The 21,290-nt window shown below is 37.5% G+C and overlaps 3 protein-coding genes across 4 annotated transcripts; 2 read left to right on the forward strand and 1 right to left on the reverse strand.

Moving 5' to 3' along the window:
- Positions 1-3,164: 3,164 nt before the first annotated feature.
- LOC131656419 (uncharacterized) lies at positions 3,165-5,156 on the forward strand. Its single transcript, XM_058926148.1, has one exon. The coding sequence runs from the start codon at positions 3,165-3,167 to the stop codon at positions 5,154-5,156; it is 1,992 nt and encodes a 663-aa protein (XP_058782131.1).
- A 3,964-nt stretch (positions 5,157-9,120) lies between these two features.
- Positions 9,121-16,222, forward strand: LOC131644399 (small nuclear ribonucleoprotein SmD1a). 2 transcript variants are annotated; one of them, XM_058914886.1, is made up of 5 exons: positions 9,198-9,258; positions 9,360-9,436; positions 15,206-15,298; positions 15,648-15,839; positions 15,932-16,222. In XM_058914886.1, exons 3-5 carry the CDS (start codon positions 15,271-15,273, stop codon positions 15,991-15,993), a joined length of 282 nt encoding a protein of 93 aa, XP_058770869.1. In that variant the 5' UTR covers positions 9,198-9,258; positions 9,360-9,436; positions 15,206-15,270; the 3' UTR covers positions 15,994-16,222. The 2 variants fall into 2 exon arrangements, with proteins under 2 accessions (XP_058770868.1, XP_058770869.1); XM_058914885.1 differs by lacking the exon at positions 15,206-15,298 and having other exon boundaries at positions 9,121-9,258.
- Positions 11,230-14,350, reverse strand: LOC131644398 (uncharacterized). The gene is made up of 3 exons (XM_058914884.1): positions 12,136-14,350; positions 11,930-12,048; positions 11,230-11,834 (listed from the first exon to the last, which is right to left on the reverse strand). Exons 1-3 carry the CDS (start codon positions 13,973-13,975, stop codon positions 11,358-11,360), a joined length of 2,436 nt encoding a protein of 811 aa, XP_058770867.1. The 5' UTR covers positions 13,976-14,350; the 3' UTR covers positions 11,230-11,357.
- Positions 16,223-21,290: the final 5,068 nt, after the last annotated feature.

A 21,290-nucleotide genomic window follows, 5' to 3' on the forward strand; every position in this document is an offset into this window, starting at 1 on the left:
ATGTTTATGTATGAAAGATGGTCACATGATCTACTTTTCTTGTTATAAAAAAAATAAATTTTGTTAAACTATAATATCATAAATTTAAGAAAAAATGAAAATAAACGCAGAGGCCAAAATAGTTTGATTGAAATTACGAATCCAAAATTACAAAATTAAAAATAAAAGTAAAAAAGCCAACAAACATAAAAACATTAAAAAATCGAGTATGAACTAAATGCAAGTTTGATTATGTAATGACTCGTCAGGTCTAGATTCGCTCTGGACTCACTTTATCGACTATTTGTTAAAGAGATGAAGGCTTGATACTCTTTTTAGTCTCGTTTATGCCTTGGGGTCCATTTTGGTCCTCTTCCTTTTAAAAGTTCCAAGTTTGTCCCTTACGTTATTAAAATGGTACCACGTTTGTCCTGACTGTTAGAAATGTTAGATTATTATTAAAAACATGGATGGCGTGTTAAGTTATTGGTGAGGTGTAATGAATGGTTTGGTTATATGGCATGATGAGTATTGGCCTTGTTGAGGTGTCATTTGAAGTAGCATAGTATTAGTTGATTTGTCATTTTAATTGATTGATTAATACATATGTTGAAATAGCAAGCCCTAGCATATAAAGAAGTGAGAAGAAGTAAGTGAGAACGATAAAGAGTACGAAGAGATAACGAAGGATGTGTTGAGGAAGATTAAGACGCATCATAGACTATGGTTATTTTACATGTCCTTGTCTACTATGAATGTCTGTAAATGTTGCATTTTCTTGATTTGATTAGGTGTGTATGTTTTTTTGCCTCTTTTGAAATATGCTATTATGTTACATTTTCTTGTATGTAATGTTGTGTTTTCTTGTATTAGGTAGAAATGGAAGAAATTTTGTGTTTGAAAATTCATCATAGTGGTGAGTTTGTGAACTCTGAAAAAACTGAGTGGGGGGGGGGGGGGGGGGGGGGGTAAATGTAATGATTTAGAGATAGATGTAGATATATGGTCATACTTTGAATTGGTTGGTGTTCTGAAAGATCTAGGTTACACTGAGGTAGACACTACTATATATTACCATGACCTCACTTTTGGATGAATGTTCTTAAGAATGATATGGGTGCGTTAGAGGTGGTTAACCTCTGTAGGGTATATTTGAAAGTTGACATTTACATAGAACGTCTGTTATCCCAACCAGAATATGTTGAAAATCTTATAAACATGATGGAGAAAGAATGCATAGATAAATAACCTATAAATTTGGAGGAAGAAGCCATAGATGAAGAACCTATAAATATGGTTAATTTGGATTTAGAATCCATCCTTGAAGATCTTTATGAAAAAGTCATGAAGGATATGAATGTAGGTACTGACGGCGAGTGTGTAAACAATAATGTGTTGAGGGTATGAATATAGGAAAGGGTGTGAACAATGATGGTGAGGTTCATGATGGTATGAATATTAATGCTGTTTTGTTGAATGTTGTTACAAGCTCCGATGACAGTGAGAATGAGAGTTACAATTATGATAGTGCTTTGGAAGTTTCACTTAGTAATTTTGATATGAGTGTGGATAATTCTGATGAACACTTATACACTCTTGTTGAATATGATGGAAACCATGAAAGAACAGGTAAAAAAAGAAAAATAAATGCGAAGAGATAGATGGAGAGGAGAATGGAAGTATATATGAGAGTGAGGAGTTAGATAATGGATATGATAGTGAGGGGAGTGATGCACCAAGAAAAAAACATTTTTTTAAGTTAATGAAAGATATGGCTCATTATAAATGGGAGTTGGGAACTTATTTTAACTCAAAAAGTGACTTTAAGGAAGCAATTCAAATGCTCTTAGTCCGGTGGTGGGTCCCTTTGAAACAGAAGCCATTGATTCTCCATCAGGGTTTGCTTCTTTTCACCTCTAACTTCTTCATAGAACCATTCAAAAATCCAAATCAGCATTGCCATATCCCTGTAGAGATTGAGAATGCAAATTGCAATGAATTATTACATAGACATTTCAACAATATTCAACTTATTTTATTCAGGCTAAAGATTACCTTAAAATGTTGATAATCCAAAAATAGCTTTCCATAATTGTTGACAATTCTTGCCTTACAAATTATAGCAATGTCTCTACAATGACATAGATGCTTCCATGGAAGATTAGAGCAGCTAAAGACCTGCAAATCACTTCAGTTTCTAGATGATGACGACGAACCGCACATAAAACTTATGATTAGAAGATGATTTAGGTTTCAATTAGGGGATTTTGAGAAGCATTTTGTGTTAGGGCAGAATTTGGGGGAAAATATAAAAGTGTTTCAGCAACAAAGAAGAAGATGATGAATAGACATTCCGCCAATCCACCTCAGCTTCCATGTCATCTAAAGTAACGCCGTTAGCCCGTTTTTGACAAAAAGGACCACTTTGATTTTGTTATAAAACGTAAGGGACCAACTTGGAACTTTTAAAAGGAAGATACCAAAATGGACCCCAAGACATAGGTACGAGACCAAAAAGGTATTACATCTAAGATAAAATGATACATGGAATTCATTTTAATAAATAATCTCTTCAAATCAATTTTTTTGTTGTTGGAAAAATCAGGTATTTCTGTCCTCGAATCGGGTAAGAGCTCAATGAATGACAAAACTCTCTCTCTCTCTCTCTCAAGAGAATTTAACACTACTAAATTTTCAGACTTGAGCTCAAACCCAAAATCTTTTATTAAAATGAAAGAAATCTCTTATCATCTCATTCAATTCCTCTTGTTTCTTTAAAACAATTCTAATCTCTTATCATCTCATTCAATTCCTCTTGTTTCTTTAAAACAATTCTAATCTCTTATCATCTCATTCAATTCCTCTTGTTTCTTTAAAACAATTCTCCTCATGTATTATCTCTATCATAAATAAAACATAAACAAATTGAGCAAATTTATACTAAGGGCATTCCCATGCATGATACTAAGATATTATAAACTGCTATGACGATTTCCGGCGAGTCTCTTCTTCTCTCCGTCGCGTCCGGTTAGGGTTCGGTTTAGGGGCTGTTAATTAGGATTTCTTTAACTCTTCGTCTTCGGTTTAAATTCCTGTTCTTAGGAGCAGGGACCTTGTCGAGGGGTTATTTTCGAAATCTTAGTTTTCGCTTTCTTCTCCGGATTTCTGTCGGGAGTATGACGACCATGGCTGGTAACGATTCTTCATTGGAGGGGAAATGGCACAACGTAAGGAAGAAACATTTTAGATCTTGGGTTCCTACTTGGGACGTATTCACAAAGGGAAAGGCGAAGCAAGGAGCTAAACTGGAATCGATTTTTGTGTCTCATTTTCCTGTTAGATGTGAGGCAAAGGATCTGTTTCAGGTGTTTGGATGCATTGGGGAGATTGTAGAGGTGGCTATTTCACCTAGGAGGAACAAGGCAGGCAAAAGGTTTGGTTTCGCTAGGTTTGCAGAAGTTTCGGATGCGCGTTTGTTGGCGGTGAAAGTCGACAATGTGATGTTCGACGGGGTCAAGATTCATGCTAATGTGCCGAGGTTTTCGAGGAACAGTGCCGGGGTTTTACCGCGAGGCAAGTGGAGGAATGAGGAGGATCATTTGCATAACCAGGGAGGTCAGGGTCATCTGAGACAGGGGTTCTCAAGGGGGTTTGTTCATCCGACCAGGGACTATCGCTCGTTCGCGGCCGTTGTGGCAGAGGAGAGTGCCGGTGTGGGCAAGGCGGCGAATACGAAAACTCTTTTAGCTTTCTCCTCTAAAGCTGAAGACAGAGATAGGCTGTCAAAGTCTTTGGTGGGGACGTTGCGAATTCCGGGTTCAGGCAGGGGGATTGAACAGAGGATTGAAAGATCTGGGTTTTTTGCTATAAAAGCTATTCCGCTTGGGGCTACAAAATGCTTGTTGGAAGAGAGGGAGGAGGGAGCTTTGGGGGATTTTATAAAGGAGGGTAAGGAATGGTGGCAGGATTGGTTTTCTGATGTGTCTGTTTGGAAGGAAGATAGTTTCGACCATTTCAGAACGGTGTGGATTCGGATATGGGGTGTTCCGGTGGTGGCTTGGAATTCTGAATTTTTTCAATCTCTGGCCAAAGAATGGGGCACGCTGGTTTGTGTGGACGAAGCAACTGCGAACCGTTCTTCTATGGAGATGGCAAGGTTACAAGTGTTGGTGAAAGTTGGCGTGGTTTTTCCGGAGCTTGTGGAAGTTTCAATTGATAACAGAGTGACTATCCTGGCAGTCCAATTGGAATCATTTTTATCCCTCAAAAGTTCAGGTAATCACAGCAATATATCTAATATTTCCGCTTCTTCGGACTCTATTAGTTCCGATGGCTTGTGGTCGGAAGAGTTTGTAGATGTGGAGGAGGAGTCAGTTGATAGCATAGAAACTTTCTCAACTGTGTTGAGGGAGGTTGAACCGGTTTTGGTCAGGAAAACTGTCGCGGTTGTGGGAGGGATTGATGGGTCGGAAGAGGTTTCGGGGGCAGGAGATTCTGGGGGCTCTTTTGTTCCAAACTCTGCAGGAAAGTCTCCGATAGGTTGTTTTGATGAAGCCGTGAGATCTGTCGATCAATCGGCAAAGGGTGTCATAGGCATTTCTGATTTACCTCAGGCTGAGGCAGAGGCACTTAAAGGGGCGGATTTGAGTAAGGAGTCTGGCGAGGCGGAAACACCAGGGCCTCCTACCGGTGGGGTGGCAGCTGTTAGAAAGTCTTTTACAGGGGCTGGTATAGTTTCAAAGAACTTTGTGACCTGTCCCAAAAGTGTGAAATTTAAAAAACTTTTGGAGTTAGGGGCTGGCAGTTGCATGAAGAAAAGAAAGAATGTTAAAAATAGGGAGTCCAAGAAATCGGCTGGGGCCTGTTCTAAGAAGAATAGGGGAGGGGTTTCTTTGGTGTCGGAAGATTTTTCTCAAGTTGGGGCGGAATCTAATCAAGATGAAGCCGAGGGGATTTGTTACGAAAACCTAGCGGAGGGTGATTTGATTGGAAAAAACAATTCTAAACAATGGGATTTGGTTAGTAAAGGAATGGAGGGCAATTTGAAGGTGGCATTCGAAGACTTGGGGTTGAGTAATCTGAAAGACCGTTTTTGCATCACCAAGAGGAGAGGGATATTGGATCTTGATGAAAACTTAGTTAATGATTCAAGGAAGGAGTTTTCTACACCGTTTTAATGATAATCGGAACTTTTAATATTAGGGGAGGAGGGAATTCTCTAAAGAGGAGAAGGATTAGTAATATTATCAAGAAGGGCGACGCGGGCATTTTCATGATTCAAGAAACTAAAATTACGGTCATGGAGGATTACATGGCGAGGGATATGTGGAGTAATACGGATGTCGATTTTTCTTTCTCTAATTCAATAGGGAGATCGGGAGGGATCATTACCTTTTGGAGGAAGGATAGGATGGAGGTGATTCATAGTTTTAAAGGAGAGGGGTATTTAGGGATAAAGGTCCTTTCGAAGGAGAAATTTTTTTATGTTGTGAACATTTATTCTTCTTGTGCTCTCCATAAGAAGAAGGAGCTATGGGAAAAATTACTTTCTTTGAAGAACACCTTCTCGGATGGTGAATGGATTTTGGGAGGAGATTTCAATGCAACAAAAAACTCTCATGAAAGGAAAGGTAGGAGGGTAAGGGAGATGGATTCGGGCTCGGATCTCTTTTCCAAGTTCATTGACGATAGTGGCTTGGTGGACGTCCCTTGCAAAGGTAAAAAATTCTCTTGGTATAGCGGTGATGGTAGATCCATGAGTAGGATCGATCGTTTTCTTTTGTCTTTTAATGCTATTAATTGTTGGGGTGTGGTTGGTCAATTAATTGGAAATCGAGATATTTCGGATCATAGTCCGGTGTGGCTTGTGGCGGACAAATTTAATTGGGGTCCTAAACCTTTTAAATTCAATAATGAATGGTTTTCGTTGAGTTCTTTTCTTCCCTTTGTTGAAAAAGAATGGAATGAATTAGAGGTGGAAGGAAGAGGGGATTATGTTTTAAAAGAAAAACTCTCTAGGCTTAAAGATAGATTAAAGTGGTGGAACAAGTCGGTTTTTGGTAGAATTGATTTGGAAGTGGAGGAGGGGGTGAGAGGAATAAATGAGGGGGATGTTAGGTTGGAAGATTCAACGGAGGAGTTAATTGGGGAGTCTCTTTTAGAAAGGCAAGAAGCTAACAAGAGATTTTGGTTGAATTTGAGGATTAAGGAGAATATGCTTGTTCAAAAATCGAGACTTAAATGGCTAAATGATGGAGACTCGAATAGTAAGTTCTTTCATAAAGTGGTTAAAGAAAGAAGGAGATTCAATCATTTAGGTACGATTGCTACTCAAGGAGGGATGGTGGAGAAGGTGGAAGAAGTGAGGGAGGAAGTTTGGAAGCATTTTTCTAATAAATTTGTGGAAGAAGATTCGGATAGAATCCTCTTGGATGGTATCCCTTTTAATAGTTTATGTTCTAATGATGCTTCTTTACTTGAAAGACCTTTTCAAGAGGAGGAGATTAAAGAGGCTATTGATGGTAGTGGTAATGATAAAAGTCCGGGCCCGGATGGTTTCTCTTTCTTGTTTATTAAGAAATGTTGGAGTTTCATCAAGGTGGACTTCATCAACTTTCTTAATTATTTCCATTCCGGCGGTTTTATTTCCAAGGCGATTACTTCTTCTTTTTTGGCATTGATTCCTAAGACTAATAATCCTATCTCATTGGATGAGTATAGACCTATTTGTCTTGTTGGATGTATGTATAAGGTGATATCGAAGATTTTAGCGGGAAGATTGAAAAAAGTTCTTAGTACCATTGTTTCTCCTAACCAAAGTGCTTTTGTTCCAAATAGAAATCTTCTGGATGGGGTGTTAATTGCCAACGAAGTGGTGGATTATGCAAAGAAGGAGGGTAGAGGTTGTTTGTTATTCAAGGTGGATTTCGAGAAGGCTTACGATAAGGTGTCATGGAATTTCCTTAGATACATGCTTAAAAGAATGGGTTTTGGCGAAAACTGGAGGATGTGGATGGAAATGTTGGTTTTTCATAGCAACATGTCTATTTTGGTTAATGGTAGTCCGACGAAGGAATTCGGGGTGGAGAAAGGGTTAAGACAAGGCGATCCATTATCTCCTTTTCTTTTCACTCTTGTGGCCGAAGGTCTCTCGGGCCTAGTGCGTAAATCGGTAGATATTGGCCGCTTTAAGGGTATGGAGATTAATGGGAGGTGTACGGTGGAAATTCTTCAATTTGCGGATGACACTTTAATTGTTGGTGAAGGGAATTGGAACCAAGTAGGGGCTATTAAAATAGTTTTGAAGGCTTTTGAGATGGCTTCGGGTCTTGGCATCAATTACCATAAAAGCAAGTTGATAGGGATAAATGTGACGAATAATTTTTTAGAAGCGGCCGCTTTTGTGCTTTCTTGTAAAGTGGAAGATACTCCGTTTTCTTTTCTTGGAATTATTGTCGGGTGTAATCCAAGGAAGTACGAGGCTTGGTTACCTCTCTTGGTGAAGATGAAAAAGCGTCTTGCGGGTTGGAAGAATCGTTTCCTTAGTTTGGGGGGAAGATTGACTTTATTGAGATCCATTCTTGGATCCCTTGCGATTTTCACTATGTCTTTTTACAAGATGCCTTCTAGGGTGGCGAAGGAGATTACTAGTATGCAAAGTAATTTTCTTTGGAGAGGGGCGGTGGAGGATAACAAAAGAGGAATTCATTGGGTTAGTTGGAAGAATGTGTGTCTCCCGTATGAGTGGGGTGGTCTCGGATTGAAGAATATCTCGGAGTTTAATATGGCACTTCTCAACAAATGGAGGTGGAAAATTTTAAAGGGAGAAGATTCGCTTTGGATTGATTTGTTGAAAGCTCGTTACGGGGACATCGCTTTGTCTTGTTTTTGTGGAGGTATGTCTTTATCTCAATCTCCTCTTCATCTTTCTTCTTTAAATTCTTCTACTTCTTCTTCTTCTTTTTGGTGGAAAGATGTTATTTCTATTGGTAGTTTAGAGAGAGATGATTCTTTTTCTGATCAATGTGTTTTTAAAGTGGGTAATGGTTTTTCTACACCCTTTTGGGAATCAAAGTGGAGGAATAATAGGTGTTTGAGAGAGGAGTTTCCGGATTTATACTCCTTGTCGGCTTTGAAAAAAGTGTCGGTGGCGGGTATGGGGGGTTGGATAAACGGTAAGTGGGAATGGGGAAATTGCGGTATTTTGGATAATCTCATAGATAGCCATCATATGAGAATGAATGTGGATCTTTTTCGGAGCTTTATTGTGGGAGACGGTCCTACTTGTGAAGAAAATGACGAAGTAAGGTGGAGGGCTTCGGGGGAAGGAATTTTTTCCGTGGCTTCTTGCTATAATCTTATGGCTAGGAAACGGATTCCGTGTGGTCCTTTTGAGAAGTTCAATGAGGTTTTATCTTTATGTTGGAAGATGGATGTTCCTTTCAAAATCAAGACGTTTGGATGGAGGTTTTTTGTGAATAGACTTCCTTTCAAGGATTTACTATCGGTTAGAGGTATAGTGTTACCACCGGATAATTTAAGGTGTGTTTTTTGTGATATTGTTCCGGAAAACCGCGATCACTCTTTTTTAAAATGTAAAGGTGTGGAGGTGGTGTGGAGAGAAATTTCTTCTTGGATTGGGAAGCCTTGGAGGGTAATGGATGAAGAGTGCAAAGCAAGTTTTATGGATTGGTATTCTTTTTGTAAAAAGAAAAAAGTTAAAGTGAACAAATTAGGTGTAGTGTGGATAGGTACCATGTGGATTCTTTGGATTAGTAGGAACGGTATATGCTTCCGGAACGAAGTTTGGGATGTCAATAATACATTGTGGAAGATTAAATCTTTGTTGTGGAAATGGTCGTTTTTTGGAGAAATTACTCACCCCATTAGTAGTTTTTACGAGTTTAACAAGGATCCGTTGTTATTCCTATCGTAATTCTAATTGGTTTTGTAATTCCTTTTGGCGGGTTTTTGCCCGCTTTTCTGTGTAATCGGATATTGAGAACGTTTAGTTCTCCGTTATATTGAATCTTGCTTACACAAAAAAAAACTAAGGGCATTCCCTCAAACCAATTGTTTCTTTTCTTTTCTTTTTTTATAATTTTTGTTGTTGTTATTGTTGAGGTTTCTAATTACCAAAATTATTACAAGGTATATAAGGGCAAGGTGAGAGCTAAAAAAATACTCGAGTTCAGAGCAACTAGCGTCACTCTCCCGCCCCTCCCTGGTTGAACTTCAAAGCTGCTGCTCATTTTCCGCCGCCGCCATGAAGCTCGTCAGGTCTCTCTTTCTCCCTTCCCTCAACTTCTCATTTCTTACTATCTCTCTCTTTTTGTCGAAAATTTCTTAAACTGAAATCGTTTTCTTGAAAATCGACACAGGTTTCTGATGAAATTGAACAACGAAACCGTGTCAATCGAGCTCAAGAACGGCACAATTGTTCATGGCACCATCACAGGTTCCCACTAACCCTTCCTTGTTCCTCTTCACTGTTATTACATATCAATACTCTTCACGCCGTTAAACCCTAGGTTCCCACTAACCCTTCCTTGTTGCATATAATTTTCTATGTTCGCGTTGTTATTCCCGCTGGTAGAGTCGTGAATGTGATAATTTTCGTTTTGTAAATGTAGTGATTTTCTTGTTTCTACTCAAGATTCCGATAAACCCTAGTGAATTCTTGAAAACTTTTTTTTTTTTTTGGTTTAAAATTAGGCTTAATTGTTTGTTGTTGTTGATTTATGGCTGTAGTAGTGAAAAATTAGGATAGAGAGAACATGGAAGGCAAGTTAGGAAGAATGCATTTTCAAAAAGAATGCATTTCTGAAAATGTTAGATCAGGTTTCAATAATTGTAAAAGTAAATGGCGAGGGAAATATTAGTTTTGTATTATCTTATGTTTAGTAATTGAAGTGAAAATGCAAATTGAAACATGTGGAGTAAACAGGCCCTTGTGTTTCTCTTTTCCTTATTCAGGCCCTTAGTTACATCATTTTGTTTAGATAAATATATGATGTTTGAAGTATACCTGTTCTCCTTGCACCTTAACTTGCTACCATATGTTAAGATTGTATTTAAGGGTTCTCTTCAACTTTCTGCTCAAGTTTTTTGCTTTGTTTTCTTTTGGATAAAATTTTTCTTTTCCAACAGAATAATGATAATAATGTTTTGAAGATGTTTATTTCCATTGCATATTTGAAGATGTTTGACTTTTATTTTAATCACCTCTAAAGTAACACATGAATTGTTCGTGACGCACTACTTTTTTCATTGATAGTGCATGTCAATTAAACTATTTATTTTATGTTATAGAGAAGTAATCAGCATTGGACTGAAGGAGAAGTTATTGTTTAGTATCAATTAAACTCTTTATTTTATATGTTATAGAGAAGTATGCTTTATAATCTTAACATTTATAATTACCACCCTCCAACTCAATCATTTGGAAATGAGAAGTTCCATTTGTACTAAATCATGTGCTGTGAAAAGCAAAAAAGAAATCATGGTCTGTCAAGAGTAATGATTTATTGACATTTCTTATATAAGGTTTGACATTATCAATCATTTTGATTTATAAACTGATTCTCTTATTTTTTTGTGCCTTTTCTTTTCTGTTGTACTGTAATCGTGTTGTTGAACATCGGTCATGGCGAGTTGCAGTGGTGGGATTTCTACAAACCACCATTGAAAAGCGGCTGTGTGGCGGTTTTCATGTAGAGGGGTCACGGCGGTCACCCCGAAGGCATTGGACATGGCCGAAAAAACATATTTTTTGTTAAAAAATTGAAAAAACATGGGTTGGGTTGTGTGATCTGACCCGAGCTCAGACCCAAAGTGGGTTATAATTCTAATAAACCCTAAAAATGGATACTTTGAAGTTTTACCCTCTTATCTATCTACCGTGGGTTATAATTCTAATAAACCCTAAAAACTGATACTTTGCCATTTTATTACCCTCTACTCTACCCTGTTCTTTTCCTCTACTGGTGTGCGACCACCACCACCACTCAATTGCATGCAACCCTATGTTGTTAATCTCGGAACGCGGCGCGGCGCGGTCAACCCAAAAATGGGAGCGGCGCGGATGCGGGGAGCGGCGCGGGCGCTATTTTAGCGGCGCGGGCGCTATTTTTATGGCATTTTCATGCTAAAAACATACTAGAAAATACCAAAAAAAAAACATACTTCCAATAATTCCAAACATACTTCCAATTCTAAACTTCATAATGAATTAAGCAAAACATACTTCCAATTCCAAATACCATTAAAAAACATAATTCTTAAGGAAACATACTTCCAAATAGTTATAAACTTCAAGAAAACAAACACTTAAGGATATAAGTCTTAAAATAACTAAACACAGTAACTATAATAAAAATTCAAGAATCATTAAATTCCATGTCTTCATCATCACTTCCACCATCCTCTTCATTTTCTTCATCCTCTTCATCCTCTTCACCTTCTCCAAGATAGTCTTGATCACCAAATTCATCATCTACTACTACCACTTCCTTTGCTTTTCCCTTAGATCTAGAGGAAGAAGGTGCAGCTGTAGTTGCCTTTTTCTGCAATGCTGCTTGACTTCTAGTGCTGATTATTGGCTCAACAGCACCACTTGCAATTTCAACATCTAGCCAAGACAAATCATCACCATCAAACACCATATCATCATCAGGTTGAACCTCATCTTCACCTCCCAACAACCATAGGTTAGTTGTATCAATATCATCCTCCATAACCACAGGATCAATCATATCATCACTATCAAAGCGCTCCTTCAAAGTTTGGTTATACTTGATAAAAACTAAGTCTTGCAACATTTGATGTTCAAGTCTATTTCTTTTCTTGGAATGAATCTATATTATAATTTTAAAGTTAGTATAAACTTTAAATAATAAATATACTTACTAAACTATTAATTTGAAAGTATGGCCTAATATCAACTACTTACATGCTCAAAAGCACTCCAATTCCGCTCACAACCCGATGAGCTACAAGTCAAACTCAATATTTTGATTGCAAGGAGCTGCAAATCTGGTGTTTTTGCTCCATACCTCTTCCACCACTCAGCTGCAATGCAAAATTTATTTGCATTAGCATATATACACAAAAATTGTTATGAAATTTAATTATTGTGTAATAGACTTAGTTACTTACCAGGAGATATAGTGTCTCTTTGCCTTACCGCTTCTGTCAATCCAAAGTGGTCCACACCCATCTTATATTTCGCCAAGTCTCCATGGATGGCATCAACAACTTTAGCATTTGCAGAAAGCTTGTTAATGCATGCATAAAGGCCATCCAACAACGTAGCGTCATTCTCAATCATTGGATTGGTATAAAAGTACTTCGGATTAAGATAATACCCAGCTGCGTGTAACGGATGATGAAGTTGTATACTCCATCTTCTATCAACAATATCAATGATGTCTTTGTACTTGTTTTCATTGTTGTTGAAGTTTCTTTGAATAAACTCTTTGGCTTCCAACATTGCATGATAGATGCTACCCATTGCCGGCCTTTTTTCATTATCAACAAGCCTAAGCACTTTTACAAGAGGTCCCATAGCTTTAAGAGTGTACACAATATCCTCCCAAAATGATACTTGAAGTACAATAGCAGCCGCCTTCTTTCCTTTCACCTCCTTACTTGCATTCAAGTTCAACCATTCTTCAGAAGTGAACATGGTTCTAATTTTTGCCTTTAGAATGTGCAATCTGTGCAAAGTAAGAAAGTTTGTGGCAAACCTTGTGACTCCACTTCTAACCAACTCACTTTCTAACTTCTCCCTCATTAAATTTAAAACCAAAGAATGGTTGTAAATGAAGCCCACGAGTGTCATTCCTTTTTGTATAACCTTCTTGACTTTAGGAATTTTTCCGATGTCTTCTAGCATCAAGTCTAGACAATGAGCAGCACATGGAGTCCAAAATATTTTTGGTCTTGATACTTGAATATGTCTACCAGCCAAGACATAATTGCTTCCATTATCAGTAACTAACTGCACAACATTACTTTCACCAATCTCTTCAACAAAGCTATCCAAAAGTTGAAACAACTTTTGTCCAGTTTTCATGTCGGCAGAAGCATCAACACTTTTAACAAACATTGTTCCTGCAGGAGAATTAACCAAAAAGTTTATCAATGTTCTTCCCCTTGTATCGGTCCAACCATCAGACATTATGGAACAACCATACTTTTCTTGTTCTTTCTTATTAGTACTCAACATCTCATGTGTAAGTCTCAACTCATCTTGAAGCAAAGGAACTCGCAACTCATGGTAGCTTGGAGGCTTCAAATGTGCACCATACATACCAATTGCTTCAACCATCAATTTGAAACTCTTTGATTTTGCAACATTGAAAGCAATTCCATTCCGATAAAAGAAACGGGCTATGTATTGACAACAACTCGCTCTTGCCTTCTTATCACAAGCATCATTCAAGCTTGTTTGCTTTCCTTTTTTCAAATTTTCCTCCGGTTTCCTATAGTAAATTACATCCAACGGCCCTTTTGTATTCTTCTTGGCAGTTGGCATACTCCCTTCTTCAGCCGGCCTTTTCCCACTTCGGATCCTAGATATCTCTAACAGCCGTGAAGCCTCATCATCATCTTCATGGACTTCACCTGAAATAGATTTTTTGGCAGCCAATTTCTTATCTTCATGCTCTTGTAAAATCAGCTTAACGTCTTCCGGTGTTTGAGTGCAAGCCTTCACATTTCCTTTTATTCCTAATTGATGTTGCTTAGCTCTTGAAATTCCTCCGGTCGACGTTTCGTTACAAAAATTACAAGTAACCCTCCTCCTATTATTCAAGTCTTTCAAGTGATTGAATTTCCAGCCTATATCACCGACTGGTTGGTGTATCTTAGCAGCAGCCGAAGAAGCCACAGATGGAACATCGGATGATGATGGTTGAGTAGAACTATTTGGAGGATTAGTTGCCATAGCTGTTATGCAGAACAGAACAAATAAATAATAGAGGAAGAGGAACATTATGAAGAAAGAATATACAGAACCATTGAGAAGAATATTATGAAGAAAGAAGAGCAGAAGAACCCATGATGAACAAAGAGGAGCAGAAGGAAGAAGTTCAGAAAAGAAAAAGGAAACATACCTGAAGGACTCTCCACACGAAGAAGGAAGAGACGGCGGAAGTGTGGAGAAGATGAAGAAGAAACGTGAAGAGGACCGATGCTTGAGAGAGAGAGAAACGATGCTTGAAAGAGAGAAACGGCTAGTTTTAGGGTTAGGAAGTGTAAAATACGTGAAAAATTTTGAGGTTTTGGGCCGACCCGACCCGGATCTAACTAAAGTGAAACGCGGCGCTTTTGGACCGCACCCGCACCGCTCCCGAACCGGACACGTCAGCCGAACCGGCCGCTACTCCCAATCGCGCTGCACCGGTATGCTCTGAAGCGGCTGCACCAGATTTTCCGCGCCGCGCCGCGATATCGGCCGCGCCAGCCGCTTTTGACAACATAGATGCAACCGCAACCAAATTCTCTGTTCTCCCTTCTCTGCTGAGGAGCACAACCAGCTCTCTCTTCTTTCTTCTCGCTTTCTATCTTCTGTACTCTGAAAAGTATTCCGTTTCTTCTTTCTTTCCCCTCTTATATTTATTCTTTATTTGCCTTTTGTTTTCATTTTCTGATTGTTTCCCCTCTATTTCATTCTTTATTTGCTCTGTTAAACTTCTTTTCTGTTTTTAAATTATCTCAAATCTTTCTTTAGTTATTTATAGACATTAGACATCCATTCTTAAAATTGTCTTAAATTAACTTAATTCGGTTTTTAATTCTGTTTTTTTAATTGGTGTTTATTTATTTCTGCTAAGTTTTTTAATTTGTCTGTCATGCTTCCTCCATTTGCCATCCGCACATGTTTATGAGAGATTTGTGGCTTGCCGTCATAAACCGCCAACGATAACACTGACTGTAATATAAAGATCCCCATATCAGCCTATGCATTTTACCTAAGAGAAGTACTATAGACTCCTTATGAAGCAATCTCACGAATTGCAAGAAAAGGAATGTGTTGTTGTTTTAGTGATGCAGGAATGTGTTGTTCTTTGAGAGATGCAGCGTGTAGTTCTACTTTGACTGCAATCATGCGTAGAAAATTTATAAACGAGCTAATCAAACATTGTTATGCTTTCGTTTTTCTGATTTTGGTTTTCTTAATATTCAGCAATTTCCTTTTACCTAATTTAAGCCATTTTTTCAGAAACACAAACCCACAGCATCTGATTAAACTTCATACAGCCTGTACTGGGGAATTTTCTGTTCAACATGCCTGGGTTTAGTTTTACTTTGTTAGGTAAATAGAAAGCTTACATGTTACATGTTACATCTGTTATCTTATCTCCACTTGTGCTAAAGCTTGTGATGTTTGAGGCTCAAGTGTAACCATTATCTTTTATGAAGGTTTATAATAATTGAGTCCTGTATTATAATTTTGCATGTCATACTGCTTGCTTAATATACTATTAGTCAAGCACCAGATATTTTCCTTGACACTTATTAGTAAAAACATATTGGCAGATATTGCAATGTTTCTAAATAAATAGCTTGCTACTTATTGTATTTGAGTCTTTTGTTTTTGGGTTGAAATCATTAGTGTTTTGAAGCTTTAGTTATGCTGATTCTGACTTGTTGCTATTCTACAGGTGTTGATATTAGTATGAACACGCATTTGAAAACAGTTAAACTAACACTGAAGGGGAAAAACCCAGTGACTCTGGATCACCTCAGTGTGAGGGGTAACAACATTCGTTATTATATCCTTCCCGACAGCTTGAATCTTGAGACTTTGCTGGTTGAAGAGGCACCTAGGGTCAAGCCAAAGAAGCCAACTGCTGGTATTTTACATAATCTGATTGGCTGCAATTTTTATTCATGTTGGCTTCTATCCGGTTGTTTTTGGTTCTCAACGATTACATTTTATTTACAGGGAAGCCTTTGGGGCGTGGACGCGGTCGAGGGCGTGGACGCGGTCGTGGCCGTGGTCGTTAAATTGCAATTTTTGTGCCATATGGTTATATTGTAGGAAGAATTTCTAAGTGGTCTTGTGGAGACATCAAAAGAGTGTTCTTGCTGATTAGTTGTGTTGGCTTTGGCCAATTGTCATATTTTGAAAAAGTACTTTCAAGTTCTTATGTATAATTCTTTCCCTTTCAGCTGATTGATATTTTGTTGACTTCTAAAAGACACCTAACACCATTTAAGTCTTCTGGATTTTATATCTGAATTGCCAAAAAATTATAGAATTTTATGTTTCATCGGCAATGTGTGAAAGCATACATCTCTAAAAAACAAACTTTTGATGGAAAAATAAACTATGTATAGTATAGTGGCAAAAATCTACCACCAGTTGCCCCCAATTTTTATCTTTTTTATGTCAAAACAGAGGAACCAAATTTGATTTTCACTCGGGAAGTGCTATAGAGGAACCAAATTTGATTTTCACTCAGGAAGTGTATAGCAGCAATCTACTTTCAACCCCTCTTAGTCACCGATATAATAATTCATTAATATAAAAGTCATGGCTGTCTCTTAAATTGTTCAAATATAAAGAGAGCTAACTTCCAAGAGAAGGGTTTAATAATATAAAGTATTCAAAAAAGTTGATAAGAGTAATTGAAAGTCACAAGAAAGATGATAATAATTGATATTAGTTGTTATCCTCTTTGATGGTAATGGTAAGTAGTGGTTGTGTTGATATAATACCACTCTTATCACTCAAATTTTTATGCCAGTTGGATTGGATTGACAAAGTGACAATTGAGCTTTAACGCCCCTAGTTTCATTGAAATTTATTTTGTAAGTATATTTTTGACTAACTTCTAAATATATTTGTTAGTAGTTTTTTTTTTTTAAATAAAAAGATAATCGTATTAAACAAACTTAAAATAAAACTGTTTGGTGTTAAGTCTTGTTATATTTGAATGATTAGAACTAGATTATGTTTGACGTGCTGGTTTTACTCCTATGAAATTAAGTTGAGAAGAACAATATAAACTACACCATCCATTCTCTTTTATAAGCAAATTTGACTTTTTACATTTATTCAATAAATGATGTATTTAGACTATATATAGACTGGATACATCATTTATTCAATGAATCTAAAAAATTAAATTTTGCTTATAATAAGAAATAGAGGGAGTATTTCTTTTTTGGGTCGTAAGAAAAAAACGGCAAAAAGAAGAAACAAAGAAAATGAGCATGTTTGTTGGCATGGCCAGCGGCGAATTTTAATTCTCTTTGTTCATAAATCTTACAATCACACTTAGTGTATTTTGAAGGACATTTTTGTCATTGCCTTCTTTAATTTTATTTGGGAATTTACCCCTCTACGAATCAAATATTAGACATTTGCCTTCTTTGACCCAACACTATGTAATCACATGGACACATGAGAGATCCTAATATGAGAAAAAAACGAGTTGATGGGCGAGGTATACACGTTATAAGACATCTTTGAAAAAAACTATATGACGCGATCTCTAAAGGAAGAAGATAAGGTTTATTATTGCATTCGAGGAGGAATCTGAAGGTAGTTTCATTTTTTGCTAGGTCTAAAAAACTACAAATACATACCTAGAGAATTATGTCGATCATGACATTGACAAATCAAATACTTAAAAATGTTGGAAATAAATCGAAAACTTTGGGTAATTCCTTATCGCTACATAATGACAATGAAAGAAACAAGAAAGAAAATTTGGGAAGAAAGATGAATTAGGGTTTGAAAAAATAAAAGGAAGAAGAAGAATATTTTCTGCAGAGTTTCTCTTTGTCCACAAACTGTGGAAAATCTTATTCACTTTGCTACTGTAAAATTCTGGGAGTGTAAGTGTATATAAAATAGGGGTTACTCCCTCTATTTATAGTTTTAGGTTGCTTTCTCCCTAAGTTAAAGTCCAAAACATAAAAGTCTAAAATACCTAATTCTACTAACACTACAAAATTAGGCCTAAGTTGAAATATTTGTCGAGACAACTCCTTCGACATTTCGACACACACTAGGCTAGACTATTTCGACACAACCTTGCTTCTATCGAGCAACCTGCTTTGACACAAGGAATTACAATCTCAACACACTACCTAATTCATTGTGTATAAGTTATTTACATTCGTCATAGCTCTTAGTCTTCTAAACACTTTGACCTGCACACCCTTAGTCATGATATCTGCAATTTGATTCCCAGTTCTGCAGTGTTCCAGATTCATCTTCCCTTTAGCTAGCTGCTCTCGAAGATAATGGAACCTTATTTCGATGTGCTTGCTTCTGCCATGTGCTATCAGATTCTTCGCCTGATTGATAGCTGACATGCTGCCGATCTTCATGGTAATTGCTCCATGATCTTCTGATATAATCTCTTTGACCAAATTCACCATCCATGTTGATTGACATGCACAAAGAGAAGAGCTATGTACTCTGCTTCACATGACGAGAGTGTCACTACTGGTTCTTTTCACGAGCTTCAAGCATGTGGTGCATCACCTAACATAAACACATAATCAATTGTGTATTTTCGATCCTCAACATCACTATACCAACTTGAGTCAGTGTAACCTACTAACTTGCATTATTTTCCTTTATCAGCTACAAGAAACAAAATGACATATAGTCGAGAGTTCCTTTCAGATACCTTAGTATCCTCTTCGTTGCTTCATGAATCTACTCACCATACCTAAACTATATGCTAGATCAAGCCTTGTGAGACAAATGTATTGTAATGACCCAATAAGTCTTCTCTACTGGGTTGGTTCGACATCATCTTCATCTGATTCTTTCGACAGTTGTAGTATTGGTTCTGCAGGTGTCGAAGTCGAGTTGCATTATTCCATCTTAAATCTCTTGAGAATTTCGTTTGCATATCTTCTTTGATGTATCATTAACCTTATACTGCTCTTGTAGAATTCGATGGCAAGGAAATATGAAATATCTCCTAGATTAGCCATTTTGAACTCCTTGCTAAGATCACTTTTGAAATCTTCGATCTTTCTTACAACTACCTGCTATCAACAAGTCATCGACATAGATACATAGTATAAGAAATTCACTCTTGCTTCTTCTTACATATACTCCATGCTCAATTCCACACTTCAAAAATTCCTTCTCCCTTAGGAAACTGTCAATCTTATTATTCTAAGATCTTGGAGCTTGCTTAAGTCCATACAAGGATTTATGCAGCTTGTAAACCTTTCTGTCTTCTCCATATTTCACAAACCCAATTGGTTGTGCAACATAAAATTCTTCGTCTAAGGGGCCATTTAGGAATGCACATTTAACATCCATCTGACACATGTGCCAATTGTTTACGTTTTCCAGACCAACAACCAACCTGATTGTTTCAATCCTGGAAACATCTGCAAAAACTTCATCGAAGTCGATTCCTTCCTTCTTGGGGAAATCCTTTAGCTACAAGCCTTGCCCTGTACCGAGTCACTTCCACTTTGGGATTACACTTCACCTTGTATACCCACTTCACATCAATTGCCTTCTTGCCTTGAGGCAATTTAACAAGTGACCAAGTGGTGTTGTCTTCGATGGACTTCAGTTCCTCATTCATTGCTTTCATTCACTTTGAATCCTTCAGTATCTCAGCTGCATTGACGGGTTTGACATCTGCGTAGAAAGCAAAGTGTACCAGCTCACCATCATCATCGACCACATCATCTGATGTAATCACACATTCTTGCAACCTTGCAGGCATGTGTCTAGTTCTTTGATGTCTGCTTATACCTTCCTTACCTCTGGCTTCTTCTTGTCGAACTTATTCTCTTCCGGCTTCAGTTGCTGGTTCTTCACAAAAGATTTTCACTAAATACTTCTTAACATTCTTAGTCCAATCCCATTCTTTAAGCTCATCTATGATCACGTCCCTGCTGATCACGACTTGCTTGTTCATTGGGTCGAACAAATTGTATCCTTCAGTCAAATGATGTCCTATTAGGATCATTTGACTCGGCTTGTCATCAAGTTTTCTTCTCAACTGATCTGACACATATCTATGTGCTATCAATCCAAATACCATCAGATGACTCAAGCTAGGCTTGACACCATATCAACATTCTTCTAGTGTAATTCCTTCTAGCTTCTCTGTCGGATATCTGCTCAATATGTATGTCGCAGTTGAAACAACTTCACCTCAAAATTCTTTAGGTAAATGCTTGCCTTTCAACATACTTCTCACCATATTCATGATGGTTAGATTCTTCCTTTATGCAGTTCCATTCTGATGTGGAGTATAGGGTGGCGCCACCTCATGCATAATCCCTTCTTTCTTACATAGCATGTCGAAGTCTTTCGACACATATTCTACACCACCACCAATCCCTAGAAACCTTGAGCTTTCGCCCATTTTGCCTTTCGACGATAGATTTTAACTTGGAAAATACCTCGATCACTTCACTTTTCTTCTTAATTAGGTAAGTCCATAATTTTTTACTAAAATCATCTATAAATGTGACAAAGTATTTGTTACCTCCATTTGAATCCACCTAGATTAGACCACATACATCAAAGTATATGACTTCAAGGACAACCTTCGAATTTCTTCTTGCATCCTTGTTAAAGTTGTTCTTGTGTTGCTTCGCCTGCACACATTCCCCACACACTTCTCTTTTGGAATGTCAATTTATGGTCATCCTAAAACCATATTTCTTATTTTCAACTCTTTGATGTCATTGAATTTGAGATGGGCTGGTCGATAGTCCCATATCTATTCATCTCTGCTAGCTACAGTTGCAAGGAACTTGTGCTTCATCACATTAAGTTTAATCTTGAAGGTTCAATTCTAAGACATGGGAGCCTTCAAGATTAACCTTAATCTTGGTCGACGACTCTCATAATCTTGTCTTTGATCGAAACTTTGTAATTCTTTTCGACCAACTGCCCTATACTCATCTTGTCTTCGATCGACACTTTGTAATTCTTTTCGACCAACTGTGTTATATTGAGCGAATTGCTCTTCATGTCTGGTATGTACAACACATTGGAAATTACTAACCTTTTTCCATCTTTCCTCATAATCAGAACGTCTTCAATACCTTTAGCTGCTAAAGTATTGTCATTTGCAAATTTCACAATGTTCTTCATCGAGGGTTTTATGTTGACAAATCAATCTTTCCTTCCAGACATGTGTGATGAGCATCCCGAATCTAAGTACCATTGGTCCTTTAATCTCTCTTCATATCTTGTTGTGACCATCAACATCATCTCTTCTTCTTCTTCTTCTTCTTCATGTTTTGCAAACTTTGCATCACTTTCTTGATTCTTATGTGTTTCTGGATAATCATAA

This window comes from Vicia villosa, linkage group LG1 (genome assembly GCF_029867415.1).
Source record: "Vicia villosa cultivar HV-30 ecotype Madison, WI linkage group LG1, Vvil1.0, whole genome shotgun sequence".
Classification (NCBI taxonomy): domain Eukaryota; kingdom Viridiplantae; phylum Streptophyta; class Magnoliopsida; order Fabales; family Fabaceae; genus Vicia; species Vicia villosa.

What these genes read in the sequence shown, in the direction of transcription:
- LOC131644398 (XM_058914884.1), bottom strand. Translation starts at nt 13,975, where the DNA reads ATGTTCCTCTTCCTCTATTATTTATTTGTTCTGTTCTGCATAACAGCT. An exon ending in AAGAGACACTATATCTCCTG is followed by an intron (nt 12,049 to 12,135) that starts GTAAGTAACTAA and finishes TTTGCATTGCAG; the next exon opens with CTGAGTGGTGGAAGAGGTAT. An exon ending in ATTGGAGTGCTTTTGAGCAT is followed by an intron (nt 11,835 to 11,929) that starts GTAAGTAGTTGA and finishes ATTATAATATAG; the next exon opens with ATTCATTCCAAGAAAAGAAA.
- LOC131656419 (XM_058926148.1), top strand. Translation starts at nt 3,165, where the DNA reads ATGGCTGGTAACGATTCTTCATTGGAGGGGAAATGGCACAACGTAAGG.
- LOC131644399 (XM_058914885.1), top strand. An exon ending in TGTTCATGGCACCATCACAG is followed by an intron (nt 9,437 to 15,647) that starts GTTCCCACTAAC and finishes GCTATTCTACAG; the next exon opens with GTGTTGATATTAGTATGAAC. An exon ending in GCCAAAGAAGCCAACTGCTG is followed by an intron (nt 15,840 to 15,931) that starts GTATTTTACATA and finishes TTTTATTTACAG; the next exon opens with GGAAGCCTTTGGGGCGTGGA.